The sequence below is a fragment of the Podarcis liolepis genome (genome assembly GCF_965112155.1).
Source record: "Podarcis liolepis genome assembly, chromosome: 5".
NCBI classification, from domain to species: Eukaryota; Metazoa; Chordata; class Lepidosauria; order Squamata; family Lacertidae; genus Podarcis; species Podarcis liolepis.
Window position 1 is genome coordinate 64,565,907 of NC_139556.1, and position 14,355 is coordinate 64,580,261.

Here is a 14,355-nt window from a genome sequence, read left to right on the forward strand (position 1 = left end):
GCATGTCCTATTCACAGGATGTTTATGCTTGCTGTTTTTTTCCTTTCGTTTTCTCAGTTGGCCGAAGATGCTGACACAGAACGGTCACGTTTTCTTTTGTTCTGTTAAACGCTAATAAAGTCTGAAAATTATGCTCTTCTGCGGTGCAAGCTTTTGGCTGTGTTTCTGCTGATAAACAGTGTACACCCAGCCCTGGAATGTGGCTAGGAATTTCCAGAGGCTTCGTGTCGCTAACTGCTGGATCTGCCTGTCTACGGGAGGCCGATGGATCGTCCAGAACTCCGGCTTGGGGGCTCATGATGGACACTATCTCCCTGGCAGTTTCCCAACAACAAGGTTTCGGGCCCAGATTCACAGCACCTACAGGAGAGTAAAGCTGCAACAGACTGCGTAAGAGGTATGAAGGGGGGAAAAGCGAAAGGGACGGACGCTTTTTCTGTTATACCTCGGCAAAGAGCCTTTGAACTCCGGCAAGGCTTAATTGGCCTGGGAGCCGAGCCAAAGAGTTCGTGATTAATGGCTGCCAAGATAAGGAGTCTTTCAACTTAAAATAGACTCGCGGCTAAAGTAAAAGCTGGAATGGAGCTTTTTCAAGCTGATGGAGATGCCCAGTCCCTTAAGTTGCATGGGCAGAATTATGAACCCTGGGCAAAATGGTGTGAGAGTTTACTGCGTCAGTTTGGGGTGTGGCATGTTGTTTCTGGAGCCCCCCCAGTTCCTCTGACAGAGAGATGGAAATCAGCTGATTCGAAAGCGATGGACATAATAGTCCTATCCGTATCTCTTGAGGAAATTAAGACGCTGGCTGGCAACACCACTGCACGTGCAATGTGGTCTGCTTTAAAAGAAGCTCACAAAGCAAAAATCCCAGCCCAGAGTTTGACTGCATCGGAGGTCCTAGCTGTTTCCCAGAATGCGTTTGAGTGCAGGGATGCTGAGGGCACCGGTTGCAAGCTGCAGGGGGAGCTGACCGTCACGTCATCCCAGGCAGCATTCCAGCCTCCAGGGGGAGCCAAGGAGTCGGCAGCTGAGAGCTCTGGTTCTCATGGGAACCAAGGCCATCGCCTTTGCAGAGGCCGGAAAGGCAAAGGTAAACAGAGCCACAGGCAGACACCTGCAGATGGCCAGGAGCAGAGGGAGGGTGAAGAGCCCGCGCAAGGGAAAAACAAAGCGTTGTTTACTGGCACAGCTTCACCAAAGGCTAAAGGCACGTCTGCAGATGGCCAGAAGCAGGGGGGCGAGCTGCGAAAGCCCACGTCAGTGGAAAGCAAGGTTTTGCTTGCTGGCACAGCTTCACCAAAGGCTAAAGGCAAGTCTGCTGGCCAGGAGCAGCAGGGGGGCAAGCTGCAAAAGCCCAAACCGCTGGAAAACAAGGGTTTGCTTGCTGTAAAGACTGCTCCAACAGCCAAAGGAAGGTTTATTGTGGACTCAGGTGCCAGCCGCCACGTTTCCAAGGACAGGCATCTCTTTATCTCCTTCAAGCCTCAGGAAGGTGAGATCCACCTGGCTGATGGAAGGACGTTGCAAATTGCTGGAGAAGGGACTGTGAAACTTGCAAGTTTGCACACAACCATCAGCGGAGTACTGTATGTTCCAGGAGCTGCAAGCAACTTGTTGAGCGTCCCACAGCTTACTGGGCGTGGTTTTCAGATTTCCTTCAAGAGGAGCGTCTGTGTCATCAGTAAAGGCAAAGAGGACTATTTGCATGCAAAGTTTATGGATGGTTTGTTCCATATAACTTATGATGACACTGTTGTTGTATCTAATGCTGATTCTTGTTGTGTTGCACAAACTAACAAAGTTCTTCATGCAGGTTGCATTCACGATGCGCATCGAAGGTTTGGTCACCTCTCTTGGAAGGCACTGGCCAAGATGCCAGAGGTGGTTGAAGGTTTGAACATCAAACCTTGTAAATTTCACATGAAATGTGTATCTTGTGCAGAGAACAAGGTGAAGGTTGCTCCAAAAGGCAAGGAATCTAGCAGGCAGGCTTCCAAACCCTACCAGCTAGTGCATGCGGACCTGGTTGGTCCACTAGCGCCCTCTATAGGAGGAGCAAGGTACTTCATGATTCTGATTGATTCTTTTTCCAGGTACATTCATGTGTATTTGCTCGAACAGAAATCGCAAGCGTTTCCGAAGTTTAAGGAATTCTGTGCTTGGTTGGAGAATGTGCACAGTAAACGTATTTCTTGTTTGTTTACTGATCGGGGCGGGGAGTTTACTTCTCAGCAGTTTGAAGCTTTCCTGACTGAGAAGGGAATCCAGCATGACATGTCAACGCCCAGATCGCCATGGATGAATGGGCTTGCGGAGAGAGCAAATCAAACATTGCTGCAAGGAATCAAAACCTTGTTGCATGATGCCAATCTCCCTGATAAGTTTTGGGGGGAAGCTCTGGGGAATTTGGTTTATACCGTTAATCGCAGATTGTCATCACCCATTGGTTGTACCCCCTATGAGAAGATGTTTGGCAAGAAACCCAACACCAAACACATGAGAATCTTTGGTTCAGACATGTGGGTACGCACACAACAAACCAACAAGCTTGGGAAGCGTGGGGCACATGGTTTGTTTATGGGGTACGAAAAAGGTGCATACAGGGTATGGATGACTGATTCTAAATCCATTAAGTTCACAAGGAGTGTTGAGTACAATCCTAAGTGGGGGGAAAATGTGGGAATTTTCCAGTGTTACCCAGAAGAGGATGAAGGTGATGTCAAGAAAGCAGCTAAAGATGAGAAAGCTGCTGCTGATGAGGATGAGGATGAGGATGATGAGGATGAGGATGATGATGATCAGAGTTCGGATTCCAGTTCAGTGGGCGGCGCTGCTGCTGATGTCAGTGAGAGTGATGACACAGCAGACTACCAGAGCGCAAAGGCCTCAGTCAGACCATCTGATGCGTCTGACAATGAACTGGAAGAACCACTGTTCACCATTGGTCACTTTTCTCCTAAGAAAGAGGAGATGAGTCCAGAAGACTTGCGTCTAGTACGCAGATCTGAAAGGGCGACCAAGGGCAGACCTCCAAAGAGGTATGCTGATGAGTTTGCTAAGACAGCAACTGCTGTACTTAGTAGCTCAGAGAAGGTGTGGGAACCTTCAAGCTTCAAAGAGGTTCAGGAGTTAACCTCTAAAGATGCTGAGCCTTGGCTTAATGCCATGAAGGCTGAAGTTGATTCCTTGAACAGGAACCAAACTTGGGAATTGGTACCGGTAGTCCCAGGAATGAGACTGGTTGGCAGCAAATGGGTCTTCAAGGCCAAGACAGACCAGAATGGCAAGGTAGTCAGACACAAAGCCAGATTAGTTGCCAGAGGTTTTTCACAGGTACCAGGACAGGATTACCACGAGACCTACTCACCCACAGTCAAATATGAGAGCATTCGGCTGATGCTCAAGGTCGCTGCGGAGGAGAAACTGCATGTTTCCCACCATGACATTAATACAGCTTTTTTGTACGGGATTTTGGGGGAGGAGCTGTTCATGCTTCCACCTGATGGGATGGAGATACAGAAGGGAATGGTCTGTAAACTGCGGAAATCCTTATATGGTCTCAAGCAGAGTGCCAGGTGTTGGAACACAAAACTCACTGAGACATTGCTTTCTCTAGGTTTTCACCAGGGCAAAGCTGATCCATGTGTGTTTGTCAAGGAGGAGGGGCAAAACAAACTGTATTGTTTATGTTTTGTTGATGATCTTCTGATGTTTTGGAAGAATCAGGCTTTTTATCAAAGCACCCTAGCTCAACTGAAGGAGCACTTTGACATGAAGGATCTTGGTGAGGTATCCAACTATCTTTCTCTGCAGGTGGAGAGGGACCAAGCAGGTAATTTTCTGGTACACCAAACACAGAAAATTGCTGATGTATTAACCAGGTTGAATTTGGTTGATGCAAACCCAGCAGACACACCGATGGTGACAGGTTACCAGGTAGACAGTACTGCTGAAGCGTTTTCTGACACAACGCTGTACAGATGCATTCTAGGCAAGCTGAATTTCATTGCCAGATGTTCAAGACCTGACATAGCTGTAAGCTGTAATCTGCTTAGCAGACATGCCAACAATCCTACGGTTCAGGATTGGAAAGCTCTGAAGCGCATAGCCCGCTATTTGAAAGGGACTATGCACTACAGGCTGAGGTTCACCAGTCAGAAGACTGGAGGTCTTGAAATCTTTGCTGATGCAAGTTTTGGAAGTGACACCACGGATGGTACAAGCACTTCTGGAGTATGCTACATGTACAACCACTGCCTGTTTGACTGGTTGTGCAAGAAGCAGACGACAGTGAGCCTAAGTTCCTGTGAAGCAGAACTCAATGCTCTGTCATTTTCACTCATGGATTGTGAATGGTTGATGCAACTGTTTAAGGACATCGGGGTTTCTGTGAAATGTCCTATACAAGTGTATCAAGACAATAGATCGTGTTTGGCTTTGCTGAACTCCGAGAGTTGCAAGCAGAGAACCAAGTACTTGCAGATTAAGTTACATCGTGCAAGAGAGTGTATTCAGAAAGGACTGATTCGGGTGTCCTACATGCCAGGAAATGAAATTCCTGCTGATCTGTTGTCTAAGGTTGTTAACAAAGAACAACTAAAGGTTTATGTACAAAAGTTGCAATTGGGTGAACCACAGGTACAACAGGTTACACGGAAAGGGGGAGGATGTTAGGATATTTCCGTTCCACCTTAAAAGGGAGCAGGCTTTTGTAAGCAACAGAGTCTGCGCATGTCCTATTCACAGGATGTTTATGCTTGCTGTTTTTTTCCTTTCGTTTTCTCAGTTGGCCGAAGATGCTGACACAGAACGGTCACGTTTTCTTTTGTTCTGTTAAACGCTAATAAAGTCTGAAAATTATGCTCTTCTGCGGTGCAAGCTTTTGGCTGTGTTTCTGCTGATAAACAGTGTACACCCAGCCCTGGAATGTGGCTAGGAATTTCCAGAGGCTTCGTGTCGCTAACTGCTGGATCTGCCTGTCTACGGGAGGCCGATGGATCGTCCAGAACTCCGGCTTGGGGGCTCATGATGGACACTATCTCCCTGGCAGTTTCCCAACAGAGGCTTGGGTGGTTGTACGCCAATAGCAGGGATTGAGAACCTGTGGCTGTTTCAGGACTCTCCCAACTCCTGTCAGCCCCAGTCAGGTGGCTGATACTGGTTGGGGATGATAGGATCTGTAGTCGGGAAAACATCTGGACGGCCGACGTTCCTGATTTAATGGCAGGCTTCTGAGCCGTCATTGAACCTGGAAGCGAATGATGGGGCGAGGAAGTCATATGTTTCAATGCGAGGTCCCAGAGTTTCCCTTGTAGGCACCTTCTAGCTTGTGGGGGATATAGGGCAGCAGCTGGGATAGCTCAGTCGGTGGTAGGGCATGACACTGTGGGTTGGAGCCCCACATTGGGTGAAATATTCCTGCATTGCAGGGGAGTGGACTAGGTGAACCTTATGGTCCCTTCTAACTCTGATTCTATGATCTAATGGTGGCGGTCTGTTGACAGCTGTCGGAGAGAGATGGTTAGAGTGTGTGTGTGTGGGGGGGGAATAATATTTCTAAAAGAATTTATACTCTGCCTTTTGGCCCTAAGGACCTCCAAAATGGCTTGCAACTTAAGCGGTACAAGTTGTAATCCAGACACAGAGAGGAGATTAGTATGGTTTGTGTTAGTCTGCACAGCTGACATCTTGGTGTCAATGCATGCCTGTCTTAGGATAACACGTAGCTACTGTTACTTTCATATTTTTTATCTTGTACAAAAGTGAAGCAGTTGTGTGGAAATCTCACCCTCCTGTTTAAGTAGGAGTTCTTAGCCGTGACTTTTCACTTGTAGTCTGCGTATTGCCACAGCTGCAGGTTTTCTCTGATTATTTCCATGTATCCCTATTGTAAATGTGGCATGTGAACCGTTCTATATCAGTTACAGGTGTTTGGGCTCTGGAAGCAGATGTACTTTAAACTTCCCTCCTCCTATCAAGTGGCTGCTTTCTGACAGCTGGGAACAGGAAAGATGGAAGATGAACTGAAGATGGAGAGTCAAAACCTTGACCAAGATCAAGGTCCCTTTGTGGCGGATGAATCAAGTCAGCAGCCATTGTGCCAGGAAACCTCTTCCCCCAAGCTGTCTGTGACTGAACTGAGTAGAGAGTTGGACTCCAAGAGTGAGCTGGTAAGACATTTCTGCCTGTCTTTTGTCTAAAGAATGAATTGTTGCTGTCCTTCATTATACATTATACATTGTTATGTGCTACTGTTTACTTTTGTAGTGTTAGCTAATCGGGATTTTAAAAAATACGTTGCAGGTGCTAGTTTCAAGTTCATGGCATAACAACCTCTTTACACGTGCACAAAATATTTTTATGGGAGTTTTATTTCTTCAGATTTTTGGATTGGATCATACATTAATATATTGTTTGGTTCATGTAGTTGCAGTGGGTTGGTTCCAGAGAAGTGTAGTCAGGACTCCACTTGGGAAACAGGGCTTTCCTGCCTCCTCAGACTCCTTGTGCTTCCCAAAAAAACCACTCTTGGAGTTAGAGGGACCCACACAATTTGTATCTACTCTAACTATAGGGAAAAGAGGCATTGGTTTGTGGCCAGAGTGCTTTTTTAGCATCAGAAATCAAGCTTATATTTTTTAAAAAGATATTTATTAGAGTTTAAGTATTACAAAAAGAAAAGAAAAAAAGAAATATAAGCAATGAACAGTTACAAAACCTCAAAAACAAAAAATACAATAAAACAAAACATCAACAGTGCATCAAAACATTAAAAAAGAAAAAAAACAGAAACATTTAAAAAACACCAACCTTTAAAAAAAATAGAGGGGGGAAAACAAAAAAAAGACCCCATATTTTCATATCCTTATCTTTCATTTGCTTGTTTCCTCGACTTCCTCACACCTCCTTTTTTGTATTCTAGTTCACAGAAATCAAGCTTATAGTGCTTTACTTCACACACTGAAAAGTATTAGACAAACTGCGGAGTGACTGGAAGTCATCTACTGTACTGTGTCATCTATTATCTGTTCTAAGATGCTGTGTCTAGTATGTTTTGGGCTGCTTTTGCAGCTGAATGGCTAGATTTGTTACATCATATGGGTTGTTCTGTTGTCTTATTTTGATGTGGATGAAGATGGCTGAGTGCTGGAAGATTAACATTCCCCCCCCCCCATATAAGTCCCAGACAATCCTAAAATGAAAGGGGAAAAGTGGGGCCTGTAATGTTAATTAAAATGTTCTTAAAGCAAATAGGAATCATTTGGGGGGTGGGGGAAGTTTTCAGACAAACAATAATTATTGTGTGTACAGTCTTCCTTCAGTCATAACAGTTCCCAAAGTGGCTTTCAGTGAACCAAAGCTAAAAACAGTTCTCAAAATAATAAATTGCTTAAAGTACCAGAAGGTGGCACTGGATGTATGCATTATTATATCTTCTTGTACTCCCAGATATTACGACTCAGGAGTAGGGACCCTCTGGCCTGCAGGCCAAACTTGGCCCATAAGGCTGCTTCTCCCAAACCACACCCACTTGCCCCACACCTGGTATCATGTGACAGATAGCTATGCAACTGTCAGAGCACAACCGGGAGCCTTATAAAGCTCTCCTGATTGTTCAGTGGCAAAGGAAAGCAGGTTTTGATTCTACTGTCCATTAGCTGATGGACTCTAGAGCCAAAGCTTCCTGGATCAGCTGCACATGGTGCTTTGAAGTCCTGACTTCAGAATTTCGAAGCATCCAATCACTTGACATCATTGTGACCTAAAGTGTTTGACAGCTGAGCATTCTTGCAGGGTCTGTGACCCCTGTTCTAGCTGCTCTCTTTACCCCTTCATACCGCACTTTATGTAGTTCTTAGGGGCATTCAGATGCAGACTGTTGGAAGTGCTTATACAACAGCTAAACAGATTTTGACAATTTGAGCAATGGAGACTGCAATTCCAATTCCTAAAGTGCCATCCTGCTGCAGCAGGGGGGAAAGACGGACATGGTCATCCTTTTTCTGGTTCTCACCTTCAGGCTTTGATGTTTTCATTACCAGAAAGTCCTGGGTTTAATGTTGTGTTTATGATCTATGCATTTTTTGTTGCACATATCTGGTATTTACATGGTTTACACTTTTGTTCAGCCCTAGATCATTACATTGATCAAATTCCCAATTTTTCATAGTGTGTGTGTACAGTAGCTCCCAATTGAAATTTTCCTTTTGAAAGCACCGATTTTCAGAAAAGAGCACCCAGGGAAGAGTGATTAGGAGCATGAAGCATTTCACTGTCAAAAGTGGTCAGCCAACATCTTCATGACGAAGCTTAAAAATGTTTCTTTTTTTGATATAGATAGATGACAAGGAGTTTGATATTCCTCAGGTTGATACTCCCCCAACACTGGAAAGTATTTTAAATGAGGTGAGTTGAGCAGGGTAGTACAAAACCCTTATTTGCACACTGTGCTGGAAGAGCAAAATGCAAATGTGCAATTGCTCACAGACCAATTTATCATAACGTGACAGTGCTCTTAAACTACCTTGGAAAATGGGACCAAGCTCCTCTAAAAATTGGCAAAGCTGTTTAATTGGCATTGTGTGTTCTTTTCTCTCTGTGTGTGCCTTTCTGAACCCACCAGTAGGATCTTATTCAGCAATCTTTGAGCAAAGTCTGTCTTTCACCCCTGTCTAATACCATGCCTAACTGGCACCTGGCAAACCCAGGCAGTACTGCTGTCAGTTACATTAGTGCATTGCAAGGCTGGATATAGCATGGTTGGCCAGCTATGTTATTTCTGTCTCTTTTATAGACTGATGATGAAGAAGAGCCGTTTGTTCTTGAGGATCCTTCCCTTCTAAATATCGATAACATTGACACTCACTCATATGATACTTCATCTGTAGCGAGCTCTGACAGTGGCGATAGAACACACCTGAAAAGGTAACTGTGGGCAAATGCCTTGATGTGGCTCCTTTGTGATAAATGCCATCACTGACAGTCTCCAGGAACTTACTTCATAGGATTGGCAACTTGCACCTCACCATGGGAGAGGAGGTATGGCAGTTGCATGAGGGGGTGTAGGAAATGGCATAAGTGCCCTCCTCTCCTGTGCCACTCATGTCCTCACAGCTCCACCCCACTGGTGGCCTTCTGAGCTGACATATCTGTGGTGTTGCACTGTTACATGTGTCATGGTAGCATTTGCATGACTGTAGTGTATCTAGTGTTCTGCTGGCACAGTGGGACTTTAGCCCCTCATCTAGCAGTTTCTCACTACAGCACTGGGCTCTTAACTACATGTAGAGTTTTGAGAGATTGTCCTTACTTTACGAAGGAAGAAGAAGCTTCGTGATTCTTTCTCCATCCATGGCTCTGTGATACGGCTGTCCCTTCTGAAAGGAATCTCTGCTCAGATAGTTTCTGCAGCGGTAAGTAGCTTTTCTCCACTGAGGCAGATGAACAACATGGGCAGTACACAAGTCGGAAGAGACAATAGTTAGGTTGTACACTTACGATATTCATGCAGCGGGTAGAAAAGGATAAACATGAAGTTTGTTTTCCTAGTCTACAACTAACTGGGGTCTAGGGATTTGGATATGCGGTCAAGCACACTCTTCCACTGCCTCGTGTTCTGTTTCTATTATTTATTTCTATATATTTTATTTATTTAATAGCATTTATACAGTGCTTGATTTGTGAAAAAAAAGAAAAACCCCTCAAAGCGTTCTAGTGTTGTATCTGGCTCTGGTAAACTCGCAAGTGTTAGTTTGAGAATCCTGAAAAAACTGATTCTCTGGGTGATTTTAGGACTGGGTGTGAGCTCCTTTTAACTCCATACTGGTGATGGTCACACATAATGGTAAGCCCAGGAGGAGGATGCTTCTAGCCCCTGCATTTTGTAGCTTTGGGGTATTTTCCATCTGTGGGAAAAGCAAAATCCACTCTGGAGTGAGCAGAACCCTTTTCTGCACAGTCATAACCTGATGAATTCCCATATGGAATTAATCTGGTTGTGGGGGGTGTTTGAGTCAGAGCTTCAGCTTCTTAATGACAAGTGTAGGCTTAAGTTTGAACCAGATGACCCCCAAGACCCTTCCAACTTACAATTCTATGATTCTATTATTTCAAATGGCAAGTTGGGAAGCCTCACATGATTATATCTGACATGCAGATTATTTTGTGTTTCACTCTTATGATTATTGATGCTAGTTGCGTAATATATATTTCTCTTTTAGGCCAAAGTGGATGCTGGCTTACCCACTGCAATTGTAAGTTTATGAATAACTATACAATGCTTGTTTCATTTTTTATGTTCTTAAAGCCTTGCTCCTAGATACAGTATTTTTGCAGACCCTGTTTCTTTCCAAAACTATTTCATTTATATTACTATATAGAATGAATGAATAGATATGAATAATCCATGTAACAAAATAAAGGACCCAAAGCAGTGCACACAATCTGGTACTCCAGTAACCCTTGCAGTAGCTGTGATAAGCAACATTTGGATGTAAAGCTAAGCTATGGATTGCCAGGCTTGGGCTCTTTAGCCATGAGAAAGAAATGGGAAACTCTTGCTTTTAATTAATGAGTTTGGTATTACCTGGTCAATCTGGAGTTAGCCTTAACCATAGTTGACTGAAACAACCCAACTTAAAATCATGGGGTGGGGTTCATTGTTGTGCTTTAATGAATGTTTGCACAAGCCTTGCAGCTTGCCAGATGGAACAGCCCCCCTCTCCTTCCCCTGTGTGCTGTTCTGGAGGTTCTGACACCTCCAGAGCCAATTTCAGGCACACAAAGCGAGGAGGGAAGCCCTGTCACACAAATGGAGGTCCTTATGCTGGGCTTCTGCTATAATGGGGCTCATTAGGTTATTCCAACCCATGGTTTGTGAAGTTGGCATGTTTCAATAAGCTATAGTTAAGATTAATCACAGTTTAGGATTTGGCTGTAATGCTAAACTGTGATTACATTAAAGTGAAAATATCCTTTCTTTTCTCTCATAGAGGCACTGGAGGAGGAAAGGGGAATAGATGAGCCCAGGTTTTGTGCACAGGCCAATGAGTAGGCTTAATGAAAAATCAGGAAGTCTAACTGCCACCTAATGTATATGATGATAATGATGATGATAATCCCAGTCAGTCACCTGTTCCAATTATAAAGGTCACTTGAATCAGTTCTTTTTGTGAAATAATCTTTAATCATTTGGTCAGCAAGTGTTTCTGATATGGCTTCTTCCGAGTCCTTTATAGAAACCTATTCCATGGGTGCATAACCTTTTAGGGTTAATTTCTAGTTTCAGTTTTGCTTACTTAAAACATGGATAATCTGATTGCTGCTTTTGGGTTATTGCTTATTGTCTGCCTTATTTTCAGGTGTCTTAATGCTTTCCCTTGGCTTTGCTTTGTTTAGGCAGCATCAAGTCTCATAGCAGTGGGAACATCCCATGGACTGGCACTGATATTTGGTAAGCAAGGGTACCTGTTGAACTACTGAAACTTCAGAAAAATCACTTTGAATTTGATTTCTGTGGCATATTGTATGTATTTTGTTACTGTATTTTGTTGTATAAGTAGTACCAATATGTCTGGTCATCTGATTCAGTAAGCTTAGCAGGACGTGCTACATGTAAGTAATGTGATGTATTTTTAAATGATGTTGACTTGCAGGCTTTCTGGATTAAAAAAGATTATGTTCAAATAAGGTATAGGTTTTGTTTTTTTACACGGTTCACTATATGGTATTTGAAGGAAGTGTTGTCTGGATATGCTGTTTTGGCCTCATGTTACAAAGAAATGAATAGGCATTTCGCCTGTTGCTCCCCACCAGCAGAAACTGATTTGTGATAGCCTCTTGCTGAACAGAAACATTTTATTGGATATTTTTTCCTCCCTATTGACTTCTGGCTTTTCTTTCTCTCTCAACTTTTTTCCTCATGGACTGAGAAGGCAAAGGTATAGTACCGCTGCGTTGTGCATGTAACTTGCATGAACAGATCCACATTTTAAAACTGCCACAACTGTGCTCTGAATTCTGATATGATAGCTTAAATTTATATTTAATGAAGGTATTTGTATACCGCTTACTGAAGGTCTGGGCAATATGTTCACAATGTAATTTTAGGGCATAGGGTGCAGGAGTTCATATAAAACTCTGAAGCTATTTCCTGTACTGGGAAACTCCTCTGAAGAAGAGACAAATATTTTATCTGTAGCTTTTAGTACATCATAGGTTTGATTACCACTCTGGCAAGAGGTACTGGTCTCCAAACAGAACATATTCAATAACCGCCTATACAGTTACGGGGAAAATAAAGTACACCCTCTTTGAATTCTGTGGTATTATCAGGACACAGTACCAATCACCTCCTCCTTAGCAGGTCTTAAAATTAGGTAAATACAACCTCAGATGAACAACAACACATGACATATTACTTTGTGTCATGGTTTATTTAACAAAAATAAAGCCAAAATGGGGAAGCTGTGTGTGGAAGAACTAAGAACACCTTATGATTCAACAGCTTGTAGAACCACCTTTAGCAGCAATAACTTGAAGCAATTGTTTTCTGTGTGGCTTTATCGGCTTCTCACTTCATAGTGGAGGAATTCTGGCCTGCTCTTTACAATGTTGCTTCAGTTCATTGAGGTTTGCTGGCATTTGTTTGAGGAAACTGGCTGCCTGCCACCTCTGACGGTGTTACTGCTTTTCCCACCTGCCTTTCCCTCTTCTTCCACCATCCGTCTTGTGGACACTCTTCTCTCCAGAGGCTTTGGCAAGGTGGGGGTGATCCTGAACCTCACAGCTAATTAAAATGATGAGGTTGGGATGTCCTTAAAGGTAAAGGGACCTCTGAACATTAGGTCCAGTCGCGGATGACTCTGGGGTTGCGGCGCTTTTCTCGCTTTATTGGCCGAGGGAGCCGGTGTACAGCTTCCAGGTCATGTGGCCAGCATGACTAAGCCGCTTCTGGCGAACCAGAGCAGCGCATGGAAACGCCGTTTACCTTCCCGCCAGAGCAGTACCTATTTATCTACTTGCACTTTGATGTGCTTTCGAACTGCTAGGTTGGCAGGAGCAGGGACTGAGCAATGGGAGCTCACCCCGTCGCAGGGATTTGAACCGCCAACCTTCTGATCAGCAAGCCCAAGGCTACAGTAGGGATGGGTGAGGGCATTCCCCACCCCCCTGGTACATCTGACTGGGTTGATTCCTGGGTGAGAGCCAGAAACAACTAGGAAGGTGTGCATGTGCCTAACCCAGCCTCTTGGTGAGAGATGGATGACTAGTGAAGGGTGACCTGGTAAGAGCACGGAAATCATTCATGGGTACATTCGCAGGATGGTGGGTGGGTGGCAATGTGAGATTGAGCTCTCCCTTTCTGTGGTGGTACACCATTTGTGGAATGCCCTCCCTAGTGAGGTGCATCTGCCACCATCGTTACTTTTCAGAAGGAATTTGAAAACATTTTGGTTTACTTAGGCGTTAGGTGGCTGAAGGATACCTCTTCCTGGTAACTCTGAAGTGACTGGATAAAATAATGTTTTTAACTCTAACTGTTCTTAGAAATTGTGGATGTGTTTGCTGCCCTGGCTCTTTCATTCATTTATATAAATGAATGAATAAAAACATCAATAATAATAATTAATAATACTTGAAGCAGAGATATAACGTGTGGGAAATGATGATATGATTTTTATAGAGCATGCTCTGTGGTAAATACAATTAATTAACTTAATTCATTTATTAAAAAATTTATATACAATTTCCTCACAAAACATTAGGGGTGTGTACAGCAACATAAAAAACTTAAAAGCAGTACAGAGCAATCATTAAAGTGACTGGCTACCCAAGGAAATTTTAAACTGCATACGCCTGTCAGCATGTGTTTGGCCCATACTTCATGGATTTATTTTTTAATGTGTGGTGTTTTACCGTGTTGCAACAGTGTAAATGAATCCGGGTTTTGTTAAATGCTGTTTGTTCTTAATAATTACAAATAATAGGTAATAACATATCCTTCCACTACAGACTTTATGCATTCACAAGGTTGCAAAACATCCTGTTCACAACCTATTGTTGTATTGACATCCTTCAAAGATCAGCCTATGATTTTGTTATTTTTCAAAAGAGTTTGAAGCCATATACCTAGTTTTTACTTCCTCTAATCCATTTTTAAAGTAGCTGCTGTTGTATTAAAAAAAGAAAGTTTGACAATATTTAACATGCATATAAGTTTAAAATACCTGGGCATAAACCCAAGTTTGATCACATTAGTATCATGTACTGAAAATGGATAAGAAACTTCACTCAAGTAGCCTTGGGGCACTTACAATTTTTGACTAGAGAGTCTAACCAGTTTCTAGAGAGCTG

General features: G+C 43.4%; 1 protein-coding gene across 9 annotated transcripts in view; it reads left to right on the forward strand.

Moving 5' to 3' along the window:
• VPS8 (VPS8 subunit of CORVET complex) overlaps nt 1-14,355 on the forward strand; it is a 92,434-nt gene that overhangs the window by 700 nt on the left and 77,379 nt on the right. For 4 of the 9 annotated variants that reach the window (XM_083506298.1, XM_083506302.1, XM_083506297.1 and 1 more), the window contains exons 2-7: nt 5,922-6,170; nt 8,338-8,406; nt 8,795-8,925; nt 9,320-9,413; nt 10,221-10,253; nt 11,398-11,452. In XM_083506298.1, the coding sequence (XP_083362424.1) occupies nt 6,012-6,170; nt 8,338-8,406; nt 8,795-8,925; nt 9,320-9,413; nt 10,221-10,253; nt 11,398-11,452 (541 nt within the window). In that variant the 5' untranslated portion in view covers nt 5,922-6,011. Of the gene's footprint in view, nt 1-5,063; nt 6,171-8,337; nt 8,407-8,794; nt 8,926-9,319; nt 9,414-10,220; nt 10,254-11,397; nt 11,453-14,355 lie in introns of all 9 variants that reach the window. The other 5 variants (XM_083506301.1, XM_083506300.1, XM_083506304.1 and 2 more) reach the window with 2 other exon arrangements.